This window comes from Hyaloscypha bicolor, assembly GCF_002865645.1.
Source record: "Hyaloscypha bicolor E unplaced genomic scaffold K444scaffold_16, whole genome shotgun sequence".
Lineage (NCBI taxonomy): Eukaryota > Fungi > Ascomycota > Leotiomycetes > Helotiales > Hyaloscyphaceae > Hyaloscypha > Hyaloscypha bicolor.
Genome location: NW_020194518.1, coordinates 251,994 through 264,719, shown reverse-complemented (window position 1 = coordinate 264,719; position 12,726 = coordinate 251,994). Strand labels below are relative to the sequence as shown.

Here is a 12,726-nt window from a genome sequence, read left to right as displayed (position 1 = left end):
TATTAAGAATATTATCTAGTAATAGTAATTAGATAATAATAAGAAATAAGTAATAATAAAGCTCGTCTAATTTCTAGAATAATAGTCTAATAATAATATTTTCTAAAGGTTATAAATATTAGTTAGAAGAAAAAACAAAAAGTATATAAAGAATTAAAAATAATAAGCTTTATTTTAAATTAAGAAAAGCTTCTATTATTAAATACTTTTTTCTAATTCTCTATAAAGAAAATATATTTTACTTTCTCTAATTCTAGTAATTCTAGAATATATATAATAATACTAGTAGCTTTCTTAATTTCCTAAGTACTATTTTACTTATAGTATTCTATAACTACTTCTCTTTCTAGTTTTATATCTATTTTAAAATATTTATTTATAGATATATACTTATTATTAATTTTGTTTTTAGAGAAATACCAGAATTTATCTCTTTTAATAAACTACTTGAGTTAATTTCTAGTATATATTCTTTAAAATATAATACTATTAAGTTCTTCTAGTATATAATATTCTTTTAGTTAATTTGTATACTTTACTTTATATAGGCCAAGCTAGTAATATAATAGCTTTATATTCTTTAACTTGTCTTAATTTATTAATTTAATATTATATATAAGAACTAGATCCTTTTCGGAAATAGGCTTTAAATAAATCTAGTAAGTAGTATTAAATTACTTCTTTCTCTCTTAGTATTTTCTATTCTTTTTTATTCTAGCTTCTTTAATATCTTTATCTCTTATTTATATTTGCTTTATATATATCTCTAGAAGTATTTCTCTATTATAAACTTTATCTCATTCAAGTATTCTCTAGATTAGAAAGTATATTTCTATAAATAGTACTACTTCTTTATTATAGACTATATAAAAGAAAATAAATCCAGTTAGTTTATATATAGTAACTTGGTTAGTAAATAAAATATATAATAATAAATCTATCTAAGGCTTCTTTCTACTTATTATAAATACTATAAGTATTTAAATAATCGGTTAATATCCTCTTTTAATTATACTATTTCCTTTAGAATTATAGGCCGAAATAATAATTCTATTAATTTCTAGCTTATTAAGTTCCTGAATTATTATTTCTTTAAATTCCGATCTACTATTTACCTTAAGTTACCTAAATAAATTATATCTATAAATAATTTCTTCCCAAATAAACTTAGTAACCTTTTTACTAGTTGAGTTCTTTAAAGGTCTAGCTTTAACCTATTCTAAGAAGTTGTCTCTAGTAATAACTAATAAGTTATATCTTTTATAGTCTAGTAATTTAATTATATTAATCCTAAGGTAATAGAAAAGAAGTATAGCTTTTATTAGATATAGAGCTTCTTCTTATCTTCTTTTACTCTTATACTAATAGACCTTATAAGTATTAATATATTTCTATATATAATTATAGTAATTTTCCTAGTAATAGTAGCTAGCTACTAAATAAAAGGTATTTTCTCTTCCGGTATATCTAATCTTATTATATAGTTCTTTAATAATAATTTCCCTTTACTTTTAATTATTAATAATAAGTTAAGGTAAATATACTTTAGATATAACTCTCTAAAATAATTAATCTCTTATATTATAATTTAAAGCTTTTTTATTTAACTTTTAAAACTCGGCTCTAGATATTTCTTCTAGTTTAAAGAATATTATAAAGTATTATATAATATTCTAGTATTATTCGAAATAGCTATTATTTAAAGAATCTAGTAAAATAATTAGGTTATTAAGTAAAATATATAAGTTAGTATTATTATTTACTATTTTACTAGTAGTTATATATAAAAGACTATAGCCTTTACTATATAACTTCCGGATTTTATTATTTTTTAATATTACTAATTTGCTTCCAGATATAATAAGGCTTTAATTATTAATCTCTAATAATAAAATATTATTATCCAAATATCTAGTAAAGATCTTAGGAGTCTAATTTCTTAAAATAATATTATATAACTAAACTAGAACCGCTTTCTTTATCCGAATTTTCCGCCTAATAAATACTATTTCAATAGTATTAAGCTCTATTACTAACTATTTATTAATATTCTTATTTTCTTTAATATTACCTTCTTATTATTAATATCTTAATAATCTATTAGTAATAATATATTTAGTTCCCTTAATATACTTGACTTTAAAGTCAAATAACTGAATTTATATTAGCTAGTAAGTAACTAGAGCTTTAGGAAGATCTATAGCTACTTTACTTAGCTATATAACAAGTATATTAGTATCTAATTTAAGAATAAAGTAAACTCTATATAGCCAGAATTATACTTTCTATAGATACTTTACTAGCCTTTAGTATTCTCTTTTAGTAATATTATATTTTCGTTTAGTATTATTCCAGATTCCAGACTTATATTATATAATTCTCTTTTTTTCTTTATTATTATATTAACCAAGAATTCCGCCTTATTTATCTAGGCTAGTATTTACTACTAATATAATTATTCCCTAACCTTCTAATAAATTATAATATAACTTATAAAGTATTAGAGCTATAATAAGCTTTTCTTAAAGAATTCATATAGCTTGCTTTTATTTATTATCCTAGTTCTATATTACATCTTTCCTTATTAAGTAGTAAATGGGTTTAGTAATAATTATAAAGTCTTTAATCCAAATATAATAATAAATAATAATTCTAATAAATACCTTATCTTTAGTTATACTATTATAATATTTCTATTTCAAGATCTTAGTAATTCCTAAACTTAAAAAGCTTCTTCTAAATACTTTATAAATAAAGCCAATAATAACTATACTATTATAATAGAACTATAATTTTTCTCTTATATTAGCTCCGGTTTATTTAATTCTATCTAGGGTTATATTTAGGTTTTAAAAATATTTAAATATAAAATACTAAATTTCAGGTAAAATAAACTACCTATTATAATTTATATAAGGTTTCTTAATTCCAATATTATTAATAAATAGTATAGTAATTTTAAGAAATAGATCCTCTAGAATAGTTATAATAACCTATATAAACTATATAACAGAATTAGTAATTTTCTAAGATAATATAATTATTCTTAATAATTCTAGAAATATTATAAATATAATTAAATCTCTATTATAAATATCTAATATAAGTTAATTATATCTAGAAAAGAAATTAATTAGAGAAGTATAAGTATATCTAGTAAATTCCTCCAAGATCTTATTAATAAACAGGAATAGGTTAGTATCTTATAAAGTTACTAAATTTATCTTTATAGTAGTATTAATTAGTCTATAAATCCTAGTAACTTTCTTTATAACCAAGAACTATAAATTTCAGTAAGATCTATTATATTTCTCAAGAACTTTATAATCTAGGTATTCTAATAGTATTTTTATTACTACTAGTACTAAAGCTTTAGGATATAGGAAATTCTTCTCTTGCCAGGCTTTATACTTAATAGTTTTAATTAGAATAAGTAAGCTAATATTCTTATAAACTTTTCCTACTTCTTTCTAATTAAATATAATTATATCTTCTTAATTAATTATTAATTCTTGAAATATAGCTAGTTTCTTTTTCCAGAGCTAATTACTAATATCTAATTATTTAAAACATTCCGGAATAAGTTATAAATCTCTTAAAATAACTAATATTTTTAGTAAAAAGTAGTTCTTATATTTCCTAATATATTTCTATAGGTATTCTCTAGTTTTAAATCTCTCAAACTAGTCCGGATATCTACTAGGGCCTTTTCTAGTTCTATTATTAGTATTTACTAGTTAAACCTTCTTATCTTTTATTTTATATATTCTTATAACTAGAAATAAACTATAATTATTATTCTTTTCTTTAAAAGCTATAGCTATTTTCTCTAGTATTCTTTTTATCTAATCTCCGGAACTTATAACCTTTCTACTTAGCTTCTTCCTAGTTAGATATAAAAAGTGCCTTTTTATCTAGTATTTTAATATATTTTCCTTAAGCTCTTATATATTCCAGAATTCTTTCTAGTTTTAGGTTTAATATTTTTTAGCTTCGGAAATATATTCCTTTATTATTAGGAAATACTATTCTATCTCTTTTTTAAAAATATCTTTATTTAATACTCTTTTTATTTCTTTTTCTATTAATTCCGGAACTATTCTTAATAATACTCTAATTAAAGCCTTTTCTGCTTTAGTTTCTCTAAAAATATTATTAATTTCCTAAACTCCTAAACCTAAAATAAAAGAATCTATAGGAAATTCCGATGTCTTTCCATTTCTCCTAATATTACTACTAGTTATAATACTAGGCTCTATTTTTTCTCTTTATCTTTAGTTTCCTGTTCTATATTACTTAATTCCTTAACTCTAGAAGCTTAGTACTTTTAAACTATTACTTTTTTCTACTTTCCGGTATTCTTTAAAAATAAAATAATTATAATAGTATAGGTATTCTAGTTATTTTTAGGATTAGTAAACCTTTTATTTTATAAACTATTATTCCTATATATAATTTTTATTTTTATTTTTACTAAGAATAGTTAATTAAATAGAATCTTTAAAGCCCCTTTAACTAGAAAGAATATATCTTTATATCCTATTTTATCTATAACCTTAGCTCTAAGCTTTACTATTCCTATAAATCCAAATTCTACTCTAGTAATAGTAGATATTTAATAATCTATAATATTATATATTACTTTACTAATACTCCTAGAGATCTTTTCGGGAAGAATATTAACTTTAGCTTTAGTATTAATTATTTCTTTATATTTAATACTTTCTTAAGGTTCTCAAAGTATAAACCGGAAATATAGAGCTTATATAATATATTTATAAGCTAGTAATATCCGAATATTAATACTATTATTTTTAAATTAAATAATTCTATTAGTATTAGGTATTTAAACTAGTATTTCTAATTCCTTAAATATTTTATCTATTATATAAGCCATAGCTACTAGTTTTATAGATCTCCTAGTATATCTAACTATATTTAATATAATAGTATTTCCTATTTATAAGATAATAAAATAGAAAGTATTATTCTTAATTTATTAATTCTAAAGTATAATAGCTAGATCTAGTATTTTTAAGGCATTAATAAGTATTCTCGTTTTTTTCTAAGTCTTTAGAAATAGAATAATTATTTTCTTTAATAGTCTTATTAAAATATTATTAACTTTAAGAATTCTATACTTATTATAATTAAGAATATATTAGGTTTCTAATTTATTTTATTTATTTCCGGAAATATTAATATCTATATTCTTAGCTAGGCTATTCCCTTATCTATTACTTCTTAAAGTAATATTCTTCTAACCTCTTATATAAAATAGCTTCTCTTTTACTCTGGCTTATCTTTAGAAAACCTCTTTAGCTATTTTTATCTCTTTTCCCTTTCTTCTTAATAAGGAACCTATTATAGTATTAATAGAAATACTATTTATAGCTAAATCTTAGTATTATCTATTAATTCCAGAACCTGAAGTATTAGTAATTCTAATATAATTTCCTCTAAGGCAAAATAGCTATTTAGATTCTCTAAATATAACTTACTTACTTCTATATATAAATCCTGGTTAGCCAGTTCCCTTTTCTCTTTTTTATCTAATAAACTAGATATTTTCTATTAATCTCTAGACATTTTTAGGTCAAGTATTTAAGTTATAGTCAAATTCTTTTCCTTAAACTTGGGAAATAATTTAGTTAAACTACTAATACTTACTAGTAAGAAAAAAGAGAATACTTTCTTATCTAGGCTTAAATAGTTCTTTATACTATCTTCTATTAAATTAATAAATATATTTATAGTTTATAAGTTCTTTTATTAGTAAATAATAGAACTAAAAGATATAAATATATTCTAAATTAATATTATTATTCTTATTCCTATTATAATACCTATAGTAAATTCATTCTCTCAGTTCTAGGTTTATATTATAGGCCATATTAACTTAAATAGTGTTTTCTAACTATACTTAAAACTAACTTCCTCTAGAATATAATTATCTAGACCCTTTACCTATTTTAGCTTAACTACTATAACTACTATAGTATTTTTTATAACCTCTATTATAACTTCTAGTATATCTTTCCCGAAAACTCGAATTATACTTACTAGGCTATTAATACTATTATATTTACTATAGTTAGCTAGGCTATATAAGCAAGTTACGAATATCTTCCCAAATTATAATAGTAATTATATTAAGTTATTTTTATAGATTCTCTTAAATTATAGTAATAATAAATAGTTTTTCCAAACTTCTTATTAGCTAATTAATATTATTTCTCTTAGGTTTACTACTTTTAGTAGGTTTTATATAATTAGCTATAGGCTAGATTCTTTTTTTACTTATACCTATAATAGCTTTAGGAAATATAATAGAAGAAACTAATAAGAAATAATCGTCTTCTGGCTTAGAAATCATATTATAAACTACTATATCCAAGTATTCTTATCTAAATCTAGATATATCTGGGTTATTAGTAATATTAAAATAATATTTCTTTTCTTTATATTAATAGAATATTATTACTTTCTTATATATTTTACTATATTTATAAGTAGAAATATTTATAGACTTAAAGTTTATATTCTTAAAAATATAATCTCTTACTAGAATAGATAATTCTCTTATAAATTCTCGGTACTAAGTAATTTTATTTCTTTCTTTCCTCTTTAGTAACTTCTTTAATACTTTATTAAATATATTAATATAAGACTTAAACGAGATTCCTTTATTCTAGGCTTATATAATAATCCAATTAAAAAAGTTATAGCTAATTTTAAGTATTTCCTAGTTATATTCTCGGAATTCTTTTAGTAAGGCCTTAAAGTACTTAGTCTTCTAGTAATCTCCTGAATTATTAGTATAATACTCTGGTATAGCCTTAATCTAATTCTTATAAATAGGAGAGATATAATAGATAATTCTTTTTCTTTTAGTATTATTAGAAATATAATAGTTCTTATATATATTTATATATTATTTCAAGAATATAAAGATATTACTTCCCTGAAATTATAGTATTCCAGAAGCTTCTATAAGTAGTAAATTCAAATCCGGTACTAGTATATACTTATTTTTAGTTATATTAATTTTAATAATTTCTTTTATAGCTAATTATAGGATTTCTATATCTAAGACTTCTATTAATAATATTCCTAAAGAACTAATTTCCTATTTAAATATATTTTTTAATTTGGGAACCGGAATTAAGGAAAAACCGGTTAATAATAATAAATATAATTAAGATTCGAATTTTAGTATTAGTAATAATAAAGTAATAGCTTTTCTAGTCTTATTTCTATTACTTATATTCTCTTTCCTGCTCTATTAGCTTAATACCTATAGTATTTTTCCTTAATTTTACTAAACTAGATATATTTATTAATACTATTCAAAATAATAAATATAATTTTACTAATTTTACTAATTTTTCTGACTTTTCTAAATTCTCTTTTCTTTCTTTACTTAATATCTATTTCTTTCTCTAGAAAATTCTCTAGTTTATCTATATAATTTCTTATTTCTAATTTCTTTTTAATTCTTATTTCTAATTCTAGTTTACTATTTTACTTAAATTTGAGGATATTTCCTCTTTTAAATATCTTTTTCGAACTTAAAAATAAGCTTTATTATTAAAATTAAAGCTACTTTAATTCCGGCTTTTATTATAACTAAAAATAATATATAAATTAATAATATAACTTTATTTCCGAATACTAAAGTCTAATTCTAACTAAGATCTAACTCGTACTATCTTAGTATAATATTTCTTATTCTATTTCCTTTATTTCTTTTCCTTTTATAATTAGCCTCTATTTCTACTACTTTTATATATTATACTAGTAATTATATCTTATAGCTAGCCTATATCTAAATTAATATAAGATACTAAAATTAATACTTATATATCCTTAATATTTTGGCCTTAGGCTTAAGGTATTATAATAGCCCTTTTTTCCCCTAACTTACTAAGCTAATAATTTACCTTATAGATATCTTTTAGAACTTTATAAGAGTATTACCTTAACTATAAAGTTTCTATTCTCTCTATATTACTTACTATAAAATATATAAGAGAGAAACTATAATAAGACAAAAACCCATATAAAGTATACTAGAGTATAAAATATAATAAAATAATAAATTAATAAATTAAAAGTATAAATAGTAAAGTATAAATAATATATAGTATATAAAAGCTTAATTAATTAAATACTTATAAGAAATTATTCTCTAAGTCTATAGAAAAACTAGCTTTCTTATATGATTTCTATAAGTTATATATAAAAGGCTATAGCCTTTACTATATAATTTCTATAAGTTATATATAAAAGGCTATAGCCTTTACTATATAATTTAAACTTTAAAACTACTAAAATAATACGATTTTCGATAAGTACGGCCTGCCATACTATAATATTCTTATATAATATAAAAGAAATACTAGTTAACTAAATAGTTAAAATAGACTATATAAGCTAGTAATTATTAATAAAAAAAACTATATACTAGCTCTATTATATAGTAATATTACCTTCTATTTAATTTCTATAAAACTCTTTTATATAGGAAATATTAAGGTTATTACTAATAGCCCCGAACCTAAATCTATTTTCGAACTTTATAATAAGGCTAAAAGTAATATAAATATAATTTCTCTTACTATTTCTACTATTTTACTAAAGTATAATAGAAGATATTCTTATAAGAACCCGGATTTTATAGTATTCCTATAGGATAATAACTTATATAAGAACTTCTATTAAGTTAAAGTTATTAGCTTTCTAGAAAAGAATATATTTAAAGTTATTTCTAGATCTCAGATATTAAAAAAGATATATATCTTTAATTCCCGGGTTATTAATAAAATTAAGAATAAGAATATAGAAAGAGAGTTTAAGAAATTAAAACTAGTTATTTAGATTTATAATAATAATAAGAAATATATAATATTAATATAATTACTTACTATTTAATATATTAGCTAGAGAATTATTCTTAGTATTACTATTATAATAATAGATACTATAGAGCTATATTTATATAATATCTTATAAGCTTATATCTAATTAATAACTTTACTTAATTATAATTTTTATATTAACTTACCTTATAAGCTTACTAGAAAGCTAAATCTAAATAATAATTTGGTTCTAAAGGTTATAAAACTATTATATAATATACCGGAAGCTAGAAATTACTAGTTTAAAACTTATTATTTCTACTATATTAATAAGCTTTCTATAAAATAGTTAACTTATAATTCTTGCTTTCTTTATAATAAATAACTTTTCGGAATTATTAGCCTTTAGACTAATAATACTCTATTTATTAGAACTAATAATTTTATAAAGGCAAAATAATTAAAGCTCTATAAGGCTAAATTCTTAGCTAAGAAATATAAATGCCTTATTATTAACTATAATCTCAAGTTTAATAAAGGTATTATTTATATAAATACTAATAAAATTACTTTTATATAGAAATACTAGTATAAAAACCTCTAAACTATTTCTATAAAAAATACTATTATTATAAATAATAGAGGTATTATTTATTAAGATTTCTTTATTAAAAACTAATATATTACCTAATATACTAGAGAAGTATATATTATATTAGTTTATTAACTAGAAGCTTTATATAATCTATTAATTATTACTTAAATTATTAAATTCTTAGAAACTAATATAAAGGTATTTAATAAGTATATTTAATAGTAAATTGAGAATATTACTAAAGAACTAAGATTTATAAAGCTAGTAAAAAAGTTCTTATATTTAATTATTTTTATAGATATTTCATTTATAAATAATAGAGATCTCTTTTTCTAAATTAAATATATTCTAGTTCTAGTAAATAGAACTAGATATACTAATATTATTTACTAGTTCTTTACTAAATATAAGAGAGTTACTAGAAGTATTCTAGCTTTAGAACTCTATAGTATAGCTTATGCCTTTAATATAAGTGCTTTAGTTAAATCTATAATTAATAAAATACTAGAAATAGAATTATTACTAGTAATCTATATGAATTCGAAATTATTATATAAATGCCTTATTAAATTAGGAACTACTCGAGAAAAGTATTTAATAATTAATATAATATATCTTTACTAGATATATAAATAATAAGAGATTATAGAAATTAAATAGATTAAAAGAAAATTATATTTTATTAATTCTATAATGAAATTAAAGCTAATAAATGCCCTTAAGTATCTAATTAATATAAATACTATATAATTAGATATAGAGAAATAGGTCGAGTATAAATAAAACAGGAAATAAATATATAAGATAGGAGGATATTTATTGCATAGTAACTATATGCTAGTAGTCACGTGCAGGCTCACGTGACTACATTCCTGTATTTAAGCTTTGGCCACTCGTACCACACCTCTCTTTCCTCTTTATCTATCTATATATTATTATTATAATATAATAATAATGTTTTATTATAACAAATAGTAGTAATACTCTTTAATTCGATTTAATCAGGGTCTCCTTACTCTCGATTACCTGCAAATTCCTCTATACCTCCCCTAGCAAGCCCTCCAAAGCTCTGCTCCAACCAGTCGATCTCTTAATTGAGCCATCGATTGGAAACCGTCAATACCTCCACGGCATTACCATACCTTTTAATTAGACCTCTTAATTGAGCATTCTATTTAATAAACAAATCGATTCTCAGTTATCGCCATCCGTACGATAATTACCATCGTCTGAATCGGAGCACCATACTCGCCCTCCAGCAATCGCGACCGATACTGCCCTCCCGATGCTTCCGCACCATAAACGACCTCCATATTAACCATAGCGTATATAAACATCGCAATAGCCTCCTTCTCAACTTGACGTCCCTGTACGCTCCGTACAGCCTCGACTACCATCCTTCTGCCGTCGAACAGCCTCCCTTAGCTCATCGACAGCCAGCCTCCTCCTCCTGCTATCAAGCAGCCTTCCTTAGCTTATCGACAGCTCCCTGCTTCTCTCCTGCGCCCCATGCTCCTCTCCTGCACTCCCTGCATATCGAATACATACATACGGTGCCATGGGACGCTTTGGTTACTAGCATTAGGCTATGGAGTTCAGGGATATTAGAATAAGGCTGTTTTTGAGCTTTTTGGGTGGAATTCGTTCGATTTTCTATCCTTTTCGAAAAGTTGGCCCGCCGTACATACGAGTGAATCGTACATACGTATAGAATAGAGGACCACGCAGTTCTTTCTTTTTTGGGGGCATATATTGCATAGTAACTATATACTTGTAGTCACGTACAGGCTCACGTGACTACATTCCTATATTTAAGCTTTGGCCACTCGTGCCACACCTCTCTTTCCTCTTTATCTATCTATATATTTGTGAGGCACGTAATAGCAGGGTAATGCACAAGTAGTCAAGGTAAGTAAGCTGCGGAGTGACGCTTGCAAGTGTAACTGATTCCAAGAATTGATTCTAACAAGAGACTAATTAATACCCCTTCCAAAGCTAGGAGCGTCTCCCTATATATTCCCTAGTACTTAGCCAGGTATGCGAAGCCCTTTACTTAATTAGGAAATCCTATGTGATCCATATGATTCCGATCGCAAGCTATATCCAAAATAGGAAACTAGATCTATAATATCTAATACCTGTCTATGCGCCATTATATATGCCTATTATATTAACCCTCCCTATAGGCCCTTGTCCCCAAGAGGCCTGGGAAAACTGCGAATAGCTTTATAAATATTTCCCTGAAACTTTCCTGGCCGCTAGCTTTCCCCAAAGACTTCCTATAATTGCCCTATTATTATACCAGGTAATAGAGTTAAGGATATAGTTTACTAACCCTTCCTAGCTAGTTCGCAAATTGCCTCTGGCGATTTCCTCTTATAAAGGTAGTATAAATATAGTATATACTATCGGATATAAAGCTTATCTGATCTCCTAATTAGTTTATAAATTCTAACTTAGCCTCTATTTATAAATAAATTATTACTCTATAGGCCTAAGAGCTTGGAAAAGTTAATCCGATCTTCTGGTTTATTTATAAATTCTTTCTTTGGAATTTTCTGGGTATTCCTGGTATAGAGCCGGTTCCGAATTTATAATTACTATTTGGGAAGAGGATATTATAAAAAGGCCTCCCTTTTCCTACTAACTAACCTTTCTTTTCCTTAACTATAATATTATACCTAGCTTCTCCTTATCTCTTGCCTTCCTTCTTTAAGCCTTCTTTAAGCTCCTTTAAGCTTCTTTAAGCCTTCTTTAAGCTTTATTTAAGTTCTTTTCTAATTTTCTCTTTTCTTCTTTATTTATTAAGATAAATACTTCTCTTAGTACTTATTAGCCTATTATTACCTATTTAGCTAATATTCCTATATCCTTAATTTGCCCTTATTATCTTTAATATTCTAAGAATATTACTAAGTTTTCTGATCTTACTTATATTAAGAATAATAATTACTTAATATATAATTACTATTATTCTAAGAATAAGAAATATAATTCTATAAGTTATAAATTTCTTCTTTTATTTCTTATTCTAATACTATCTAAAGTTCTTTAAATATATATAATATAATTAAATTACTTTTTTTAAGCTATTAATATATATAAGTATCTTTCTTATTCTTTACCTAAAAGAAAGAAGGCTATTATTGCCTTTCTTTTATACTAAACTATATATACTTCTTATATTAAAGCTATTATTTAAGGCTAATAAATTTCTCTAATAATCTAAGAAATAGATTAAGTAATTTTTACTAGCTTAATATAAGTATA

The 12,726-nt window shown here is 22.9% G+C and overlaps 2 protein-coding genes across 2 annotated transcripts; both read right to left on the bottom strand.

Moving 5' to 3' along the window:
* Nucleotides 1-3,290: 3,290 nt before the first annotated feature.
* Nucleotides 3,291-3,470, bottom strand: K444DRAFT_518616 (uncharacterized protein; the record flags this gene model as incomplete). The annotated part of the gene is made up of 1 exon (XM_024873884.1): nt 3,291-3,470. A coding segment is annotated over one exon (180 nt), but the record flags the coding sequence as incomplete, so codon positions are not given.
* A 7,001-nt stretch (nt 3,471-10,471) lies between these two features.
* K444DRAFT_607833 (uncharacterized protein) lies at nt 10,472-11,289 on the bottom strand. The gene has a single exon (XM_024879247.1). The coding sequence runs from the start codon at nt 10,851-10,853 to the stop codon at nt 10,632-10,634; it is 222 nt and encodes a 73-aa protein (XP_024742172.1). The 5' UTR covers nt 10,854-11,289; the 3' UTR covers nt 10,472-10,631.
* Nucleotides 11,290-12,726: the final 1,437 nt, after the last annotated feature.

Coding starts and splice junctions, on each gene's coding strand:
- K444DRAFT_607833 (XM_024879247.1), bottom strand. CDS start 10,853: ATGGTAGTCGAGGCTGTACGGAGCGTACAGGGACGTCAAGTTGAGAAG.